We start from the raw sequence: 22673 nt of genomic DNA on the forward strand, positions 1-22673 counted from the left end.
GTCGATGAGAATGGGGACGTGCTCTGTCCTCCTTTTCCTGTAGTCCACAATCATCTCCTTTGTCTTGGATATTTATTTTTCATTTGTTAAGTAACTCAGTAACTCATTATTTCTGACACTCTTATTGACCTGTTAGATAAATAATTCAGTCAAGTCCAGGAAACCAATTGCTTTTGATAAACTGAACAAATAATACTGGGCACTGCAGCCTTTTCTCACCATTAGTGTGTTTACCAGACTGCCACTCTAATGCGTTTGTATTGAGATGATGTGGATGGCTCTAATCAATTCATAGAATGTCAAACTGACCAATTGGAACCCCATTCATAAGCATCCAATTAAATTGATACTATCCCAAGTAACCTAGTAGTCTGAGTCCCACTCTCTTTAGCTAACATGCTACTCCTTGCCACTTATTGTCATTGCCAAAGAGACTGGCCTTTACACAATCTCAACGTTCGCTGGATTTATGGTGGAGTTGCTCATTGGTTGTTGGAAATAACATTCATATTTTCCATGACAACATGTGGTGCCTTGGAAATAGAATTTATAACAAAGTCAAAAAACAACATTTAGCTGTTAGCTAGGCAAGTTGTTGTATTTTGACATTTTGTGGCTGGAATTGCAGTATGTATTTAGTGTGATAATTTAGACTTCAGCTAGCAACTTTGAACATACTGTTTTAGCCTGGACAAATAAAAAACGGTTGCTATACCAACGTGTTCTGTGGAGTTCCAATATTTGCATAATCATTGTGATTGGAGGATAGCTGTGAGGTTGATCGACTCAGGATCAAATCCTCTGAATCAGGATCAAATCCTCTCATTAATGATAGAAGGTTTGAATTTGAAGTTGAAAGAAAGGCCAGTCTCTTTGTACATGACATGGAGTACAAGGAGTGGATTAGCTAATGAGACTTGTACCCACAAAATCCATAAAATGTTACATTTTCCACAATGTATATGCTAATACATCCATCAATACATTATAATAAGTACACCCAATTAATTACAGTTTCATCTTAAACGTACAGAGAACTAGGCTATATCAAGTGCTGTTAACACTTTGTAAAAAAAAAAAGTATTGCGATAAATAAATAAATACTATTTCAACTGGACTTTTATCAGCATTTACAGTTGGGCTGATTTAAAAATAAATGTTTATGTACTGCAAAGTGGATGTAAATGACTACACCGTCATGTGAATATTTCAGAAACGTCACCCACATGTTTCATTACATTGGCTAGGTTATTGTTAGATTGCAAACAAACTTGCCGCTGCGAGACAGTTTGTCAGTGCTGCAACACAGGCATTTAGAAAAATCACTTTTGAACCAGCACACCTATATGGTGTGTAATGATTAATATATTATGAGGAAATTCGGGGATCCAGTAGGGTATTTCCAGTTTCCGTTATGTTCGCCTATGATTCACTGTGTTTTCAGACCTCCGTTTTGGTATTGGGGAGTAGCCTTCTGTTGTTCTAGGGAACAGTCAGCGCTGTCGTAGAAACAGACTTATTAGACAGAGAAACTGAAAATCGACTATTTTTTATATAAAATAATAAGTTGGTTTCCAGGAAACAAAACATACCTGACCTTGTGAAGATAAAATACCAATGTGTGTTAGTAAATATGAACTGTGAGGATTTCTTTGTTCATTTCAATTTAATCAAACACTGGCATTGACCCAAATTAAGCAAGAAACTCATATTCATTGAAGCATGGTGGACTGGCACTGCTTCTGATGATAAACAGGGAAATGATAAGAAACCTTTTCTATTGTCATATCACTGATAGGGTTGACATTGATGATGAAATGAGGTTAGAAGCTGGGTTACGGGAAGGAGGGACCTTCTTATACAGGCAGAGCCTTTGAGTGGACGGTTAGGTGTTCACACAACTCTGATCAGAGCAGACATGCTTTCTGAACTCATTAGATTTTCTACCTTTGGAAAGGATATGACATTTTGAACAAAGATTGCTTGGATTGTAACAAATCACAAACAAACTGTGGACTAGACCTTTGCAGAATGAGAAACATCATGGACTTGACCTTTGGCTTCTTTTCATGCGAATCCAGCAAGATGACATCTGAAGCTGAGATGGCGGTTGAGGAGGGCTACATATCCCCCCGCCCACCAGGCCCACCCTCCCTTCCACCCAGTGTTCCATCCACTTGGGAGTCCAGGCAGGGAGTATGAGGAGGGGGAGCGACGTCTTCTCGACCAGCAGGGGCACGGTGAGCGAGAGGGGCCGTAACCGCAGCTGGCTACTCTCTAGCATCATCACTTTCAACGTCCTGATCCTAGGTATTGCTCTGGTCAGTGGCAGTGTCTTCAACAACGTTAAGATCAACGCCATCAACCTGCAGATCTTCCTCATCGTCCTCATCATCCTCACCACTGCCTGGATGCTGTACTACACCATCTACACATCCAGGGAAGATCATGCCGTGCTTTACAAGGATAGCCATGCCGGGCCTGTGTGGCTCAGGGGTAAGAGAAGACACTTTTCTGATCTTCTTGGTCTACAGCTGCTAAATTCCAGAGTTCCCAGTTGTTTGTTTTTATTCCTGGAAATCTGGGAAGTTTGTGGAATTTTGCAACCTTACCCTGTAGGATTCACTGTCTGGTAATACCACTGGACTGAATTAATAATCTCTCTTTGGATTGGGGAAGAGTTATATTCTAATAGGATATCATTTACTATACCTAGACAAAGTTTTACATTCACCCATTGTTTTTAATGAGTGTGATTATTTCAAATTGAATTTCATTCTGTTTTTTTCTCTAGGTGGACTGGTGCTGTTTGGCTTATGCAGTCTGATTATGGACGTGTTTAAGATTGCTAACTACGTAGGCTACCTGCACTGTGACTCTGCTGTGAAGATAGCGTTCCCTGTCGTACAAGCTGTATTCATACTTGTCCAGGTAAGAACACAAGTTCTGACATCTCAAATGGAGCTTCCATTAGGTGATATAACATTAAGGAAACCACTGAGGGATTTGACTGGTGGGAAAAATGCAAGTGTAGGTGATCATTGTATCTTTTTCAGACATACTTCCTCTGGCTCCACGCTAAAGACTGTGTACAGCTACAACGGAACATAACTCGGTGAGGGTAACTAACTGCTACTGTATAACTGAATTGATTTATTTATTGATGTTGTAAATTGATGTTTGATTGATGGTTGGACATTTAAACATTGCCCGTTGACCTTAAACTTTGCTTGGGATACATGAAGTGTCCTCTATTCTATTAAATTCAGTTCTGTTCTCTTCTATTCTATTCTTACAGAATTAAATAGTATTTAAAAAAGTTAGTATTCTGTTCTGAACTCTTGTTTCCCTCTTGAAGCTGTGGGCTGATGTTGACTCTGTCTACCAATCTGATGTTGTGGATGGCAGCAGTCACAGAGGAGTCCATACACCAGACTGTTGTTCCACCAGAGGACGACAACAGCACACATTCCTATGACATCAGAGGTAGAGAACATTGTGTTGTTGAATCTTCTCTAGAAAATCTAAGTATGTAAACTGAAATGGGAATTCCTTGTTTAAATGAAGGATCATTAAAATAAAATACATTTTCAGTTTACTTTCTGAACTTACTGTATTTAAATAGAATTACCGTCGACTATGAAATACAACCAACCGACATAACAAAACATCACCTCAGAGTCAAACAATAATGTTTCATTTTATTTCAGCCCCTGGTGGATCCAGCAGCTGTAACTGCAGCCACTCTGCCTGTGCCGTCTTAGAAAAGGCCTATTACTACCTGTACCCATTCAACATCGAGTACAGCCTGTTTGCCTCGGCCATGGCCTACGTCATGTGGAAGAACGTGGGCCGCCTGGTAGACGAGCACAACCACCACTCGCTCCATTTCCGCCTGAAGGACATGCTGGTGGGGCCTGCGGTCGGGCTGGTCATGCTGGTGGCGGGCCTGGGAACCTTTGTCATCTACAAGGTGGACGTGGAGAAGGGGGACCCGGGGAAACGTGACACGGTGCTGATGATACACTACGTGATGAACACGGTGGCTGTGACGCTCATGTCCGTCTCGACCGTGGCTGGTTGCGCCATCTACCGGCTGGACCAGAGGGACCACGTGTCGGGGAAGAACCCCACACGGAGCCTGGATGTAGGCTTGCTGATCGGCGCCTCATTCGGACAGTTCACCATCTGTTATTTCACCATCGTGGCTGTGGTGGCAACGGGGGCCGAGGGCCACCTCAACGCTCTCAACCTGGCTGTCTCCCTGCTCACTGTGATCCAGCTCTGCCTGCAGAACATCTTCATCATCGAGGGCCTCCATCGCGAGCCCTTTCACGAAGACATGCACCAGGCCTCTGTATTCACAAACCCATACGTCCTTCAAGCCCAAGCCCATAGAGACATACACAACCTCCCAGGGACATTCATGGAGACCAAGACGTCCCCGGCCCTCACAGTTCACAGTATGCATGTTGCTCCTTCTGCTCCTTCTAGCTCCCCCCTTCCTCAGCGCCATAGGCTGACCTGGAAGAGGAGGGCCCTGAAGGAGATCTGTGCATTTCTGCTGCTCTGCAACATCCTTGTGAGTAGCCTACTGAGTACCCACCACTGTCCTTTTCAAAATGGCTCTTTTAAAGGGCTTGTTAACCTAGGATGTTGTCCTTTCATCCAAAACCGTTTTTATTAAGTTTGGATGAAATGCCCTACCCACAGGGTACTCACTGGTTGAATCGACTTTGTTTCAATGATATTACATGGAATAGACGTTGAATTGATGTCTGTGCCCAGTGGGTATGTACAGTAGGTCGAAAATAAATAGAAACTACTGAACCATCCCTTTAAATTTTTCCTGTTTGCCTAACTTGCTCATGAGCCAAAGGGCTCCCTAGGATTTGTGCAGTACAATACATCATAGTAGAGTATGATCCTAACTAGTATGTTTAAGTTGAAAGATTGGACTGAACATCTTTACTCTGTTTCCGTTGACAGCTCTGGATCATGCCGGCGTTTGGCGCCCGCCCCCAGTTTGACAACCCGATTGGAGCAGAGTTTTACGAGTTCACCATGTGGGCGGCTGTTGTGAATATCGGACTCCCCTTCGGAATCTTTTACCGTATGCACTCAGTCGCCAGCCTCTTTGAGGTCTTCCTAACCTCCTAAACAGGCGAATTACAGAAACTATTCTGAAAATGTATAAAGATCTTTTTTTTTTTTACAATCTGTTTTATTGTTCTTTGTTCTGTCCTGAACATGCACTGAAACATATATAAAGGATATAAAGAATACAATTTCATTTTTAATGAAATATGTCAATATCAGTGAGCTATTAAACTGTATCTAGTAAACTGTATAAATAGTTTTATATTAATTATAATTGATGACTTTGTAATAAATTGCACATACATTTATGTAAACATTTTCTGGGATATGAGTCATTCTTCTTTGTGGCACACTGTAATACAACACAGACCAATCACAAGCACTACTTATTTTTACTATCTCATGAGTTTACAACAACTGTCTTACCTGTAACACAACACACGTTTTATTACCCCATTGATTACAAACATGGTTAAAACTATCATTTTAACCTGATGGATGGTAAGGTTTTGCATAGACCAGTCTATGGATGCATATTTCTCCACTCCCGTCCCTCAAGTGTTCAGCAAAGCAAGTGGGGAAAAACCACCTTGTTCTTGTTTGAATCCCAGGTTGCTCCTTTAATATTATGTACAGTACACCCAAAACAGTACTTAACCAGTGTTCCCTTCTCTGTATTATCAAAGGTATTCTGGTCTGGCTTCCTCTTTCTGTTCTGTCTACTCCAGATTCCACTGTGTTACATAGCTCAACTAGCCTGGTCCCAGATCTGTTTGGGTTACACAGCTCAACTAGCCTGGTCCCAGATCTGTTTGGGTTACACAGCTCAACTAGCCTGGTCCCAGATCTGTTTGGGTTACACAGCTCAACTAGCCTGGTCCCAGATCTGTTTGGGTTACACAGCTCAACTAGCCTGGTCCCAGATCTGTTTGTCCCAGGTTTACAGCTCAACTAGCCTGGTCCCAGATCTGTTTAGGTTACACAGCTCAACTAGCCTGGTCCCAGATCTGTTTGGGTTACACAGCTCAACTAGCCTGGTCCCAGAGATCTGTCCCAGATTGTTTGGGTTACACAGCTCAACTAGCCTGGTCCCAGATCTGTTTGGGTCACACAGCTCAACTAGCCTGGTCCCAGATAGTTACACACAGCTCAACTAGCCTGGTCCCAGATCACACAGCTAGCCTGGTCCCAGATCTGTTTAGGTTACACAGCTCAACTAGCCTGGTCCCAGATCTGTTTGGGTTATACAGCTCAACTAGCCTGATCCCAGATCTGTGTTATACAACTCAACTAGCCTGGTCCCAGATCTTGTCAAAGTTACAAAGCTGCATAGACAAGTTCCTCTTCTCAACTATCTGCACCAGACAACAACCTGCATTAGTTCCTCTTCTCAACTATCTGCACCAGACAACAACCTGCATTAGTTCCTCTTCTCAACTATCTGCACCAGACAACAACCTGCATTAGTTCCTCTTCTCAACTATCTGCACCAGACAACAACCTGCATTAGTTCCTCTTCTCAACAATCTGCACCAGACAACAACCTGCATTAGTTCCTCTTCACAACAACCTGCATTAGTTTCTCTTCTCAACTATGCCAGTCAGGTGATTAGGGAATGCCTTACAGGTGTGCTGATTAGTAATCCTGCACAGCTGTGTTGGGTGTTGTCTTCAGCTGGCCTGGTGCTGAAGGTAGTGCAGCCTTCCACAGTTCGGAACTGAGTCCACAGTGCTGCAGCCAGTGTCTCTGTCCATGGTGCTGAAGTGAGTGTACCTGCCTACTATGCTGAGGTGGGTGGCTCTGTCCATGGTGCTGCACTGGGAGTCCTTCAGCCACACCTATGCCCAAGTCTCTCACGGTGCCACAGGGCCCTCAAGCGTGCATGAAATGCATTGAGTTTGTCTGGAAGAGAGGCATCATTGGCAGGAACATGGCTGGGTCTTTATTTGTAATTTGTAATGGACTGTAGCCCCTGCCAAACGCGGTAGGCATCAGAGCCTGTGTAGTATGATTCCACCTCATACCTATATTTTTATTTTGTTTGTTTAATGACTCTGCGGAGGTCGTAGCGGGACTTCTTGTTCCTGTCCTCAGCTGTAGCCTCAGGGTTGTCTGCGAAAGCCTTGTGTGCTGTAGCCTGGTCCTTTAGCTTAGCGCCAACCTCAGAGTTAATACAAGGCTTCTGATCAGGGAAGCAGCAAACCTTCACAATGGGAACAGTGCATTTCCTTATGAAGCCGGTGATGGAGGAGCTCGTCGATGTTGTCGGCTGAGTATCTGAACATATTTCAATCAGTGCAAACAAAGCAGTCCTGTAGCATAATCTCTGATTCTGATGACCATTTCTCAACGGTGCGAGTCACAGGTATTTCCTGTTTGAGCTTCTGCTTGAAAACAGGAAGCAGGAATACGGAGTAATGATCTGATTTGACGAATGGCGGACAAGGAAGGGCCTTGTATGCTTGCTAGCTGGTAGAGTAACAGTGGTCTAGGAGATGTGTTGAAGGAAGTTGGGCATGACTTGTCATAGTGACACTGAATTAAATAACCGGTGACAAGGAAGGCAGCCTCCGGATGTATGTTTTCCTGCTTGTTTATAGCCTAGTACAGTTTGTTAAGTGCCATCTTGTTATATTTCCTGTCCTGAGGTGGAATGTTTACAACAGTCATGATAACAGCTGAAAACCCATTCAGGAGGTGGAAGGGTTGGCATTTGACCATCAGGTATTCCAAGACAGGTGAGAAATGAGTCGAGACTACCCCTGCACATGAGTCAGCACATCATTTGTTGTTGATGAAGAGGCAAACTCCTCCCCCTCTCGATTTCCCTGACTCTACTGTCTTGAATGAATAATCCATCGAGTTGGATAGCCAAGGCAGGTATCTTGTCCGGAAGCCATGTTTCAGAAAAGCATTGAATATTTCAGTTACGAAATTCCCGTTGGTAGCAAATCTGCGTTTAGAGGTCATACATCTTATTATCAAGTGACTGTACATTGGGCAATAAAATGGAGGGAAGAGGTGGCCGGTTTTACCTTCACCTTGATCTGGTCAGGAATCCCCCTCTCCTGCCTCTCTGGTGTCTGTTTTGGGTTGGAGTTACAGAAAGAGACCAGGGCAGATGAGTCCAAGTTCAAGTTGAATCCAGAATTGGGGTAAGTAACTGCAGATCTGATGTTCAGAAGTTCTCGTCGGTTATAACAAATGATAGTGGATACATTTTGTAAATACAAAGTAAGATAAATGCCAAAAGAAACACAAAATAGCAGAGTTGGGTCGGAGTTCGCAAAACAGCAGCAACAGCGCCATCTATATTTCAGAAGCCACCCATAAGGCTATGTGAAATAGTGAAATATCTATGTGCTATTATTAGTAACAGCACCTGAGTTGATTCCCATGTTTTTCACCTTTCCAGGCATGTTTCGTCAGTGATTACTTCAAGGGAGGACTTGCACATCATACTTGCACAGCATCATCTGCACATCTATCACTCCACTGTTCATTTGCTAAATTGTAATTACTTTGCTACTACGGCCTTTTTATTGCCTTACCTCCTCATGCCATTTGCACACACTGTATATAGACTTTTTTTTTCTTTCTACTGTGTTATTGACTGTACGCTTGTTAATTCCATGAGTGACTCTGTGTTGTTGTGTGTCGCACTGCTTTGCTTTATCTTGGCCAGGTCGCAGTTGTAAATGAGAACTTGTTCTCAGCTGGCCTACCTGGTTAAATAAAGGTGAAATAAGATAATGGAGGATGCCCTTTTAAGGAACATGAATGGGGCAGATGGTTAGACAGCACTGCCATCTACGGTCCAAATGAAGAACAGGAAAAAGAAAACTAAACTCTGGATCAGAAAATTCTTCTTATGGTCCTTTACTGGTTCCTTTATGAAACATGTATATACTATTATAATATACTATTATACAGCATAATTCAAGAAAGAAATACTACTTTAAACATCAAACACAGTATTTACAGTCGACAATGCTGATTGCAGAATGACATGCAGACAAATACAATGTACATGTAAGATATAGCCATTGACTTTTACACAGTAACATGAAGTCAGTTTGGATATTTGTTTCTTTCAGTCTGGAACAGACAATAGTGTCCTTTTCAAGTTCCTGAAGAGATACAATCCCTTGTCACATTGCCACTTTACAAAGACCACAGCAGTAAGGTCTCATTTGAGGAAATGCAATTTCACAACATGACACGTTCTCACTTTAATGTGTCAAATACAATTCATGTTAAATAGCAATGCCATCCAAGAATATTTTAGGCTACTATCTAAAAGTGTAATTTTGATGTCTGTGCAACACGTTATAATAACTTTCATGAATAAGCAACAAGTAAACAATTTATAAGTATGTGTGTGCTTTGGGGACTCTTCTGACGAAGAGGAGTAGTATGAAGGATCGGAGGACCAAAACGCAGCGTAAGTGTTCATGTTTTTAATGAATAACAAACACTGAACAAAATAAACGTGAAGTAAATCAAACCGAAACAGTCCCGTGTGGCACAGGCACTGACACGGAAAATAAACACCCACAACTCAAAGTGGAACCAGGCTCCCTAAGTATGATTCTCAATCAGGGACAACGATTGACAGCTGCCTCTGATTGAAACCATACCAGGCCGAACACAGAATTATCCCAAATTATAGAAAAAAGAACATAGACAACCCACCCAACTCACGCCCTGACCATACTAAAACAAGGACATAATAAAATAACTAAGTTCAGAACGTGACAGAGGGCTGCAGTAGATATCTCAGATAGGGGGGAGTGAGGCCTAAGAGGGTTTTATCATCAACCAGTGGGTCTTCAAATCAAAGTTTATTTGTCACGTGCGCCGAATACAACGAGTGTAGACCTTACAGTGAAATGCTTTCTTACAGGCTCTAAGCAAAAGTGCAATTAAAAAAACATAAAAACAAAGGTATTAGGTGAACAAGTAAAGAAATAAAAACTACAGTAAAAACAGTGAAAACAGTAGTGAGGCTATATACAGTAGTGAGGCTATATACAGTAGTGAGGCTATATACAGTAGTGAGGCTACATACAGTAGCGAGGCTATATACAGTAGTGAGGCTATATACAGTAGTGAGGCTATATACAGTAGCGAGGCTATATACAGTAGCGAGGCTATATACAGTAGCAAGGCTATATACAGTAGCAAGGCTATATACAGTAGCGAGGCTATATACAGTAGTGAGGCTATATACAGTAGTGAGGCTATATACAGTAGTAAGGCTATATACAGTTGTGAGGCTATATACAGTAGCGAGGCTATATAGAGTAGCGAGGCTATATACAGTAGCGAGGCTACATACAGTAGCGAGGCTATATACAGTAGCAAGGCTATATACAGTAGCAAAGCTATATACAGTAGCGAAGCTATATACAGTAGCAAGGCTATATACAGTAGAGAGCCTATATACAGTAGTGAGGCTATATACAGTAGCGAGGCTATAAACAGTAGCGAGGCTATAAACAGTAGCGAGGCTACATACAGTAGCGAGGCTATATACAGTAGCGAGGCTATATACAGTAGCAAGGCTATATACAGTAGCAAGGCTATATACAGTAGTGAGGCTATATACAGTAGTGAGGCTATATACAGTAGTGAGGCTATATACAGTAGTGAGGCTATATACAGTAGCGAGGCTATATACAGTAGCGAGGCTACATACAGTAGCGAGGCTATATACAGTAGCAAGGCTATAAGAGTAGCAAGGCTATATATAGACACCGGTTAGTCAGGCTGATTGAGGTAGTATGTACATGTAGATATGGTTAAAGTGACTATGTATACAGTATATGATGAACAGAGAGTAGCAGTAGTGTAAAAGAGGGGTTGGCGGGTGGTGGGTGGCTGGACACAATGCAGATAGCCCACTTAGCCAATGTGCGGGGGCACTGGTTGGTCGGCCCAATTGAGGTATTATGTACATTAATTTATAGTTAAAGTGACTATGCATATATGATAAACAGAGAGTAGCAGCAGCGTAAAAGAGGGGTACGGGCCTTCCTCTGACACCGACTGGTGTAGAGGTCTGGAAGGCAGGAAGCTTAGCCCCAGTAATGTACTGGGCCGTACGCACTACCCTCTGAGGTGCCATGCGGTCGGAGGCCGAGCAGTTGCCTTACCAGGCAGTGATGCAACCAGTCAGGATGCACTCGATGTTGAAGCTGTAGAACCTTTTGAGGATCTGAGGACCCATGCCAAATCTTTTTAGTGCAACAGGTATACAGAGATGACCAGTTTACAGAGGAGTTTAGAGTGCAATGATGTGTCCTATAAGGAATATTGGTGGCAAATCTGATGGCAGAATGGTAAAGAACATCTAGCCACTCGAGAGCACCCTTACCTGCCGATCTATAAATGATGTCTCCGTAATCTAGCATGGGTAGGATGGTCATCTGAATCAGGGTTAGTTTGGCAGCTGGGGTGAAAAAGGAGTTACGATTACGATAGAAGAAACCATGTCTAGATTTCACTTTAGCCTGCAGCTTTGATATGTGCTGAGAGAAGGACAGTGTATCGGCTAGCCATACTCCCAAGTACTTGTATGAGGTGACTAGCTCAAGCTCTACATCCTCAGAGATAGTTTGACTGTTGCTGGGTGTTATCGGCCACTATCAGCACCGGCCTTGTACCCTAAATGCCCTAAGGTCTCTCCTGGCCCCTTACACTAAGTCTGAATTTGTCCTGCTAGGTGACCTACGCTGGGACATACTTGACCAGGTCCTAAAGCAATGGGACTCCCTAAATCTTTCTCAGATTATTACCAATCCCACAAAATATGACTCCAAACACCCAGAAAAGGCTACTCTCCTTGATGTTATCCTTACAAATAATCCTGATAGGTATCAGTCTGGTGTTTTGTGTAATGACCTTAGTGATCACTATTTTACAGCCTGTGTTTGTAACGGCTGCTCAGTGAAACAACCTGTCCTGATTTGTCATAGACTCTTGCTAAAAAACTTTAATGAGCAAGTCTTCCTTCAGGACCAGGCCTCTGTAAATTGGTATAGAATCAGCTTGATCTTCTCTGTCGAAGATGCTTGGACCTTCTTTTTTGATATTTTCATTGGTATCGTTAACAATTATGCGCCCATAAAGAAAATGAGAATTAAAAACAGGTTCAGCCCCTGGTTCGACCGTGATCTGGTAGAGTTACTCCACCTCAAGAATTCTATTTGGCAAATCGCTCGGCACACACATACTCAGGATGACTGGTTCTCGTTCAGGCAAATTAGAAATAAGTGCAGTCAGGCTATCCGGAAGGCCAAAGTTAGTTACTTTACGGAGCAGTTCTCTCTCTGTGGGTCTAACCCCAAGAAGTTCTGGAAAACGGTTAAAGACCTGGAGAATAAACCCTCCTCCTCACAGCTGCCCGTGTCCCTTAATGTTGATGATGTGGTTGTTACTGACAAGGAGCACATGTCCCATAATGTTGATGATGTGGTTGTTACGGACATGGAGCACATGTCCCTTAATGTTGATGATGTGGTTGTTACGGACAAGGAGCACATGTCCCTTAATGTTGATGATGTGGTTGTTACGGACATGGAGCACATGTCCCTTAATGTTGATGATGTGGTTGTTACGGACAAGGAGCACATGTCCCTTAATGTTGATGATGTGGTTGTTACGGACATGGAGCACATGTCCCTTAATGTTGATGATGTTGTTACTGACATGGAGCACATGTCCCTTAATGTTGATGATGTGGTTGTTACTTAATGTTGATGATGTGGTTGTTACTGACAAGGAGCACATGTCCCTTAATGTTGATGATGACATGGAGCACATGTCCCTTAATGTTGATGATGTGGTTGTTACTGACAAGGAGCACATGTCCCTTAATGTTGATGATGTGGTTGTTACTGACATGGAGCACATGGCTGAGCTCTTTATTCACCACTTCATTCCTTTTAAGATGACACCATCTATCTTTTCATATGTGTGCAAATCTTTCTAAAACAGAAAATGGACACAATTCAATATATCAATCAACAAGGAGGTAAGAATATAGGCTGTAAGAACATGATGAAGGCTGGATGTATTGGCTGAAGATGACTGAACTGCTCCGTTTTATTTGTTTGTTTTATTTAACTAGGCATGTCAGTTAAGAACCAATTCTTATTTACGATGACGGCCTACCCCAGCCAAACCTGGACGACACTGGGCCAATTGTGCGCCACCCTATGGGACTCCCAATCACAGACGGATGTGACAGCCTGGATTCAAACCAGGGACTGTAGTTACACCTCTTGCACTAAGATGCAGTGCCTTAGACCACTGCCACCATTCAGGATAATTCATTTAACAGGTGTGGCCGTGCCTCTTAAAAACTTGATCTGACGTCTCTAAACAAGTTATGTAATTTATAGGGATAATCAAGGTGGTCAGCTGATTTGCCTAAGGTGTCTGTCTTCGATTTCCTGTCAACCTCAGGGCCATTCAGAGTCATAAAGAAAGGGGGTGAACAGATGAGCTATTGTCCCTAGTGGCCTTTATGGCCCCATCATATAATGAAGCCAACATTCCAGCTCTGTTAAACCACTTCAGGACATGAAGGGTGATGCTGGTTCCTGTGTTAATGTGTAATTGTAAATTACCCCCCATTGTGGTCTATGGTTCGTATCCCTCGTGGTCTATCGTTACAGCAGGAGCATGATGGGCGGGGCACTGCTTCTGATGATAAACAATGTCATATCACTGATGGGCTTGACATTGATGATGACATGAGGTTAGAAGCTGGGTTACGGGAAGGAGGGACCTCTTTATACAGGCAGAGCCTTTGAGTGGACGGTTAGGTGTTCACACAACTCTGATCAGAACAGACATACTTTCTGAACTCATTAGAGCTTCTACCTTTGGATTGGATATGACATTTTGAACAAAGATTGCTTGGATTGTAACAAACCACAAACAAACTGTGGACTAGACCTTTGCAGAATGAGAAACATCATGGACTTGACCTTTGGCTTCTTTTCATGCGAATCCAGCAAGATGACATCTGAAGCTGAGATGGCGGTTGAGGAGGGCTACATATCCCCCCCGCCCACCCTCCCTTCCATCCGGCGTTCCATCCACTTGGGAGTCCAGGCGGGGAGTATGATGAGGGGGAGCGACATCTTCTCGACCAGCAGGGGCACGGTGAGCGAGAGGGGCCGTAACCGCAGCTGGCTACTCTCTAGCATCATCACGGTCAATGTCCTGATCCTAGGTATTGCTCTGGTCAGTGGCAGTGTCTTCAACAACGTTAAGATCAACGCCATCAACCTGCAGATCTTCCTCATCGTCCTCGTCATCCTCACCACTGCCTGGATGCTGTACTACACCATCTACACATCCAGGGAAGATCATGCCGTGCTCTACAAGGATAGCTATGCTGGGCCTGTGTGGCTCAGGGGTAAGAGAAGACACATGCTTTTCTGATCTTCTGGGTCTATAGCTGCTAAATTCCAGAAACTTTTCCAGAGTTCACAGTTTTTGTTTTTCCCCTGAAAATCACTGGAAATTAATAATCTCTCTCTCTGTTAAAATCACTGGAAATTAATCATCTCTCTCTCTGTTAAAATCACTGGACATTAATCATCTCTCTCTCTCTGTTAAAATCACTGGACATTAATTATCTCTCTCTCTGTTAAAATCACTGGACATTAATCATATCTCTCTCGGTTAAAATCACTGGAAATTAATAATCTCTCTTTCTGTTAAAATCACTGGAAATTAATAATCTCTCTCTCTGTTAAAATCAGTGGAAATTAATAATCTCTCTGTTAAAATCACTGGAAATCAATAATCTCTCTCTCTGTTAAAATCACTGGAAATTAATAATCTCTCTCTGTTAAAATCACTGGAAATTAATAATCTCTCTCTCTGTTAAAATCACTGGAAATTAATAATCTCTCTCTCTGTTAAAATCACTGGAAATTACTAATCTCTCTGTTAAAATCACTGGACATTAATAATCTCTCTCTCTGTTAAAATCACTAGAAATGAATAATCTCTCTCTCTCTGTTAAAATCACTGGAAATTAATAATCTCTCTCTCTGTGTTAAAATCACTGGAAATTAATAATCTCTCTCTCTGTTAAAATCACTGGAAATTAATAATCTCTCTCTGTTAAAATCACTGGAAATTAATAATCTCTCTCTCTGTTAAAATCACTGGAAATTAATAATCTCTCTCTCTGTTAAAATCACTGGAAATTAATAATCTCTCTGTTAAAATCACTGGACATTAATAATCTCTCTCTCTGTTAAAATCACTAGAAATGAATAATCTCTCTCTCTCTGTTAAAATCACTGGAAATTAATAATCTCTCTCTCTCTGTTAAAATCACTGGAAATTAATAATCTCTCTCTCTGTTAAAATCACTGGAAATTAATAATCTCTCTGTTAAAATCACTGGACATTAATAATCTCTCTCTCTGTTAAAATCACTGGAAATTAATAATCTCTCTCTGTTAAAATCACAGGAAATTAATAATCTCTCTTTCTGTTAAAATCACTGGAAATTAATAATCTCTCTCTCTGTTAAAATCACTGGAAATTAATAATCTCCCTCTCTGTTAAAATCACTGGACATTAATAATCTCTCTCTCTGTTAAAATTACTCTCTGTTAAAATCACTGGAAATTAATAATCTCTCTCTCTCTGTTAAAATCACTGGAAATTAATAATCTCTCTCTGTTAAAATCACTGGAAATTAATAATCTCTCTCTCTGTTAAAATCACTGGAAATTAATAATCTCTCTCTCTGTTAAAATCACTGGACATTAATAATCTCTCTCTCTGTTAAAATCACTGGAAATTAATAATCTCTCTCTCTCTCTGTTAAAATCACTGGAAATTAATAATCTCCCTCTCTGTTAAAATCACTGGACATTAATAATCTCTCTCTCTGTTAAAATAACTGGAAATTAATAATCTCTCTCTCTGTTAAAATCACTGGAAATTACTAATCTCTCTGTTAAAATCACTGGACATTAATAATCTCTCTCTCTCTGTTAAAATCACTGGAAATTAATAATCCCTCTCTCTCTGTTAAAATCACAGGAAATTAATCATCTCTCTCTCTGTTAAAATCACTGGAAATTAATAATCTCTCTCTCTGTTAAAATCAGTGGAAATTAATAATCTCTCTGTTAAAATCACTGGAAATCAATAATCTTTCTCTCTGTTAAAATCACTGGAAATTAATAATCTCTCTCTGTTAAAATCACTGGAAATTAATAATCTCTCTCTCTGTTAAAATCACTGGAAATTAATAATCTCTCTCTCTGTTAAAAATCTGTTAAAATCACTGGACATTAATAATCTCTCTCTCTGTTAAAATGTTAAAATCACTGGAAATTAATAATCTCTCTCTCTCTCTGTTAAAATCACTGGAAATTAATAATCTCTCTCTCTGTTAAAATCACTGGAAATTAATAATCTCTCTGTTAAAATCACTGGACATTAATAATCTCTCTCTCTGTTAAAATCACTGGAAATTAATAATCTCTCTCTGTTAAAATCACAGGAAATTAATAATCTCTCTTTCTGTTAAAATCACTGGAAATTAATAATCTCTCTCTCTCTGTTAAAATCACTGGAAATTAATAATCTCCCTCTCTGTTAAAATCACTGGACATTAATAATCTCTCTCTCTGTTAAAATTACTGGAAATTAATAATCTCTCTCTCTCTCTGTTAAAATCACTGGAAATTAATAATCTCTCTCTCTCTGTTAAAATCACTGGAAATTAATAATCTCTCTGTTAAAATCACTGGAAATTAATAATCTCTCTCTGTTAAAATCACTGGACATTAATAATCTCTCTCTCTGTTAAAATCACTGGAAATTAATAATCTCTCTCTCTCTGTTAAAATCACTGGAAATTAATAATCCCTCTCTGTTAAAATCACTGGACATTAATAATCTCTCTCTCTGTTAAAATAACTGGAAATTAATAATCTCTCTCTCTGTTAAAATCACTGGAAATTACTAATCTCTCTGTTAAAATCACTGGACATTAATAATCTCTCTCTCTCTGTTAAAATCACTGGAAATTAATAATCCCTCTCTCTCTGTTAAAATCACAGGAAATTAATCATCTCTCTCTCTGTTAAAATCACTGGAAATTAATAATCTCTCTCTCGCTGTTAAAATCACTGGAAATTAATAATCTCTCTCTGTTAAAATCACTGGAAATTAATTATCTCTCTGTTAAAATCGCTGGACATTAATAATCTCTATCTCTGTTAAAATCACTGGAAATTAATAATCTCTCTCTGTTAAAATCACAGGAAATTAATAATGTCTCTTTCTGTTAAAATCACTGGAAATTAATAATCTCTCTCTCTCTGTTAAAATCACTGGAAATTAATAATCTCTCTGTTAAAATCACTGGAAATTAATAATGCTCTGTTAAAATCACTGGAAATTAAATCTCTCTCTCTGTTAAAATCACTGGAAATTAATCACTGGAAATTAATCATCTCTCTCTCTGTTAAAATCTGTTAAAATCACTGGACATTAATAATCTCTCTCTCTGTTAAAATCACTGGACATTAATAATCTCTCTCTGTTAAAATCACTGGACATTAATAATCGCTCTCTCTGTTAAAATCACTGGAAATTAATAATCTCTCTTTCTGTTAAAATCACTGGACATGGTATCCAAGAGTACATCTGACCCTGGGGAAGTAGTTGGCCCTGGCCTGCTGCTGTTTTTCCTAGCCACCATGCGTGCTTCTATAACTGCATTGCTTGCTATTTGGGGTTTTAGACTGGGTTCCTTTTCAGCACTTTGTGACATCTGCTGATGTAAAATGGGATTTATAAATACATGTGATTGATTGATTGAAGTAGATTAAGGGCCTCATTGCCAAAATGCCAGAGCATCCATTTAATAATATTTATTTCTGTTAAAATCACTGGACATGAATAATCTCTCTTTGGATTGGAGAAGAGTTCTATTCTAATAGGATATCATTCACTATACCTAGGCAAAGTTTTACATTCACCCATTGTTTTTAATGAGTGTGATTATTGAATAAGTGTGAGTCTTTTTCTCTAGGTGGACTGGTGCTGTTAGGCTTATGCAGTCTGATTATGGACGTGTTTAAGATTGCTAACTACGTAGGCTACCTGCACTGTGACTCTGCTGTGAAGATAGCGTTCCCTGGCGTACAAGCTCTATTCATACTTGTCCAGGTAAGAACACAAGTTCTGACATCTCAAATGGAGCTTCCATTAGGTGATATAACATTAAGGAAACCACTGAGGGATTTGGCTAGTGGGAAAATGCAAGTATAGGTGATCATTGTATCTTTCTCAGACATACTTCCTCTGGCTCCACGCTAAAGACTGTGTACAGCTACAACAGAACATAACTCGGTGAGGGTAACTAACTGCTACTGTATAAGTTAATTTATTACGGTTTAATTATGTAAATTGATGGTTGGACATTTAACATTCCCCTTGGGAAGCATAAAGTCTTATCTATTATATTATGTTATATTATATTATTACAGAATTAAATAGGATATAAAAATAGTTAGTATTCTATTCTATTCAACTCCTGTGTTTCCCTCTTGAAGCTGTGGGCTGATGTTGACTCTGTCTACCAATCTGATGTTGTGGATGGCAGCAGTCACAGAGGAGTCCATACACCAGACTGTTGTTCTACCAGAGGACGGCAACAGCACACATTCCTATGACATCAGAGGTAGAGAACATTGGTCTGTTGAATCTTAATAAGGGTTGGGTTACATTTCAATTCAGGGTTGGGTTCAAGGGTTCAATTCCATTTCAATTCAGTATGTAAACTGAAATGGGAATTCCTTGTTTAAGGGTTCAATTCCATTTCAATTCAGTATGTAAACTGAAATGGGAATTCCTTGTTTAAGGGTTCAATTCCATTTCAATTCAGTATGTAAACTGAAATGGGAATTCCTTGTTTAAGGGTTCAATTCCATTTCAATTCAGTATGTAAACTGAAATGGGAATTCCTTGTTTAAGGGTTCAATTCCATTTCAATTCAGTATGTAAACTGTAAACTGAAATGGGAATTCCTTGTTTAAATTGAAGGATCAATAAAATAAAATACATTTTCAGTTTACTTTCTGAACTTACTGTATTTAAATAGAATTACTGTCGACTATGAAATACAACCAACCGACATAACAAAACATCACCTCAGAGTCAAACAATAATGTTTCATTTTATTTCAGCCCCTGGTGGATCCAGCAGCTGTAACTGCAGCCACTCTGCCTGTGCCGTCTTAGAAAAGGCCTATTACTACCTGTACCCATTCAACATCGAGTACAGCCTGTTTGCCTCGGCCATGGCCTACGTCATGTGGAAGAACGTGGGCCGCCTGGTAGACGAGCACAACCACCACTCGCTCCATTTCCGCCTGAAGGACGTGCTGGTGGGGCCTGCGGTCGGGCTGGTCATGCTGGTGGCGGGCCTGGGAACCTTTGTCATCTACAAGGTGGACGTGGAGTCGGGGGAACCGGGGAAACGTGACACGGCGCTGATGATACACTACGTGATGAACACTGTGGCTGTGACGCTCATGTCCGTCTCGACCGTGGCTGGTTGCGCCATCTACCGGCTGGACCAGAGGGACCACGTGTCGGGAAGAACCCCACACGGAGCCTGGATGTAGGCTTGCTGATCGGCGCCTCATTCGGACAGTTCACCATCTGTTATTTCACCATCGTGGCTGTGGTGGCAACGGGGGCCGAGGGCCACCTCAACGCTCTCAACCTGGCTGTCTCCCTGCTCACTGTGATCCAGCTCTGCCTGCAGAACATCTTCATCATCGAGGGCCTCCATCGTGAGCCCTTCCACGAAGACATCCACCGGGCCTCTGTATTCACAAACCCATACGTCCTTCAAGCCCAAACCCATAGAGACATACACAACCTCCCAGGGACATTCATGGAGACCAAGACGTCCCCGGCCCTCACAGTTCACAGTATGCATGTTGCTCCTTCTGCTCCTTCTAGCTCCCCCTTCCTCAGCGCCATAGGCTGACCTGGAAGAGGAGGGCCCTGAAGGAGATCTGTGCATTTCTGCTGCTCTGCAACATCCTTGTGAGTAGCCTACTGAGTAGCCACCACTGTCCTTTTCAAAATGGCTCTTTTAAAGGGCTTGTTAACCTAGGATGTTGTCCTTTCATCCAAAACCGTTTTTATTAAGTTTGGATAAAACTAGGGCCTCCTGAGTGGCGCGGTGGTTTAAGGCACTGCATCACTGTGCTAGCTGTACTGCATCACAGTTCTAGCTGTGCCACTAGAGATCTTGGTTTGTGTCCATGCTTTGTGGCAGCTGGCCGCGACTAGGAGACCCATGAGGCGGGGCACAATTGGCCCAGTGTCGTCTGGGTTAGGCCGGCAGGGATGTTCTTGTCCCAACGCACAATAGCGACTCCTGTGGCGGGCCGGGCGCAATGCATGCTGACACGGTCGCCAGGTGTACGGTGTTTCCTCCGAAACATTGGTGCGTTTGGCTTCCAGGTTAAGTGGGCGTTGTGTCAAGAGGCAGTGTGGCTTGGCTGGGTTGTGTTTTGGAGGACACACAGCTCTCGACCTTCGCCTCTCCCGAGTCCGTATGGGAGTTGCAGCGATGGGACAAAACTGTAACTACCAATTGGATACCACGAAATTGGGGAGAAGCATTTGGAATCAACTTCAACACCCGAGGTACTTCGAAAAGAAGATGAAACTGCTGAACCATCATTTAAAGTATAACAAATATATGTATGCATAACTTGCTCATGAAAACGGGGTGACTGGTTATTTCTACAGTACAATACATCATAGTAGAGTATGATCCTAACTAGTATGTTTAAGTTGAAAGATTGGACTGAACATCTTTATTCTGTTTCCGTTGACAGCTCTGGATCATGCCGGCGTTTGGCGCCCGCCCCCAGTTTGACAACACGATTGGAGCAGAGTTTTACGAGTTCACCATGTGGGCGGCTGTTGTGAATATCGGACTCCCTTTCGGAATCTTTTACCGTATGCACTCAGTCGCCAGCCTCTTTGAGGTCTTCCTAACCTCCTAAGCTGGAAAATGACAGAAACTATTCTGAAATATTTTTTGTATAATATTTTTTATTAAATATTATAACATGCTTTATTTTATTCCCACAACAAATACAAATGTATACTAATGAACAACCATTTACAGCCGCACAGAAACAACAACTACACCACATCTGCCCAGACCTGTATGCTCACATGCCCATCCCTAGAACAACAACTATGTCTCATCTGCCCAGACCTTTATGCTCACATGCCCCTCCCTAGAACAACAACTATGTCTCATCTGCCCAGACCTTTATGCTCACATGCCCCTCCCTAGTGCCTGAATTATTGTTTGCCACTTGGCCTTAAATTGTACCAATTTGTTTTTCTCGGTGGCCCATGCTATTTCAACATTTCAATAATAAATCAATAGGTTTTTCCATTGTGTTAGTGATGGTGGATTGATTTCTATGTTTTTTGTATACATCTTTTCAAGAATAGTGATGAGAAGAGAATCTTGCAGCCCATTGGGTGTCTCACTACCCCCCCCATATGCCATGTCTTGAAATGTCCAGACAGACGGATTAAAAGTAAGTTTACATTGTAATACTTCTGACAGCCAATTTTCTAGCTCTGCCCACAACTTTTGGACTTTATAGCATTCCCAGAAAGCATGGATTATGGAGTTATTATTAATTTTACACTTAAGACATGCCTCTGCCCTTGTGCTGAAGAATATGTGAATTCTGTCTCTTGTATCAAAAATATCTATGCGTTAATTTATACTGGATTAAGCATAATTTCGTTAGTTATGTTACAACTTTCCCTCCTTCTTGTGTCAATGTCAATTGTTTTTAATTCTTGGTTCCTAGAGCTTGTATATTTTTTCTAGGAGATCGTCAGTTGGATAGGCTCTCTGCAAGCTTTTCTTCCCTATCATATGAACATCATTTTCTGAAATGTTTTTTTTTTTAAGGTTGCTCTGATGTCCAAACGATTTCAAATTGCTTTTTTTTTTTTTTTACATGTAACTTCTTAGTTTTCCATGTGTACCAATTTATCTGTGAATTCTGAAAAGCTATCCAAGAATTGTTCCATAAGGTTGTGTTTTTAGGGAGTGATGTTGGTTCTTGTAGAACACGTTACATGTTCTTCCATATTGTTATGTTGCTCTTATCTGTGAAGTTGTTCATGTTCTTATCTGTGAAGTTGTTCATGTTCTTATCTGTGAAGTTGTTCATGTTCTTATCTTTATCCTTAGGAAATAAACACGTAAAAAGATGAGCATTCGCATCTTCAATATTTACCCATTGTTCATCTTTAGTGTATTTAACTGCATGTCGCAAGTAAAAGCCTTGGGTGGCGAGTTGATACAATTCCAAGTCTGGGTGGTTAAAACCACCATCAAATTTAGGAAGATGGAAAACTTTCCTTTCTATTCTATGAATTTTATTTGCCCATAAAGTCTGTAATGACCGAGTATACATTTTAAAAAATGTATTCGCCACGGTAATTGGTAT

General features: G+C 41.1%; 1 protein-coding gene and 1 pseudogene across 1 annotated transcript; both read left to right on the top strand.

Moving 5' to 3' along the window:
• Positions 1-1654: 1654 nt before the first annotated feature.
• LOC121845421 (proton channel OTOP2-like) lies at positions 1655-5419 on the top strand. The gene is made up of 6 exons (XM_042316771.1): positions 1655-2496; positions 2795-2931; positions 3057-3115; positions 3359-3486; positions 3711-4582; positions 4990-5419. Exons 1-6 carry the CDS (start codon positions 2199-2201, stop codon positions 5158-5160), a joined length of 1665 nt encoding a protein of 554 aa, XP_042172705.1. The 5' UTR covers positions 1655-2198; the 3' UTR covers positions 5161-5419.
• An 8455-nt stretch (positions 5420-13874) lies between these two features.
• LOC112239681 lies at positions 13875-21697 on the top strand (annotated as a pseudogene).
• Positions 21698-22673: the final 976 nt, after the last annotated feature.

Source organism: Oncorhynchus tshawytscha, unplaced genomic scaffold (assembly GCF_018296145.1).
Source record: "Oncorhynchus tshawytscha isolate Ot180627B unplaced genomic scaffold, Otsh_v2.0 Un_contig_12034_pilon_pilon, whole genome shotgun sequence".
Classification (NCBI taxonomy): Eukaryota; Metazoa; Chordata; class Actinopteri; order Salmoniformes; family Salmonidae; genus Oncorhynchus; species Oncorhynchus tshawytscha.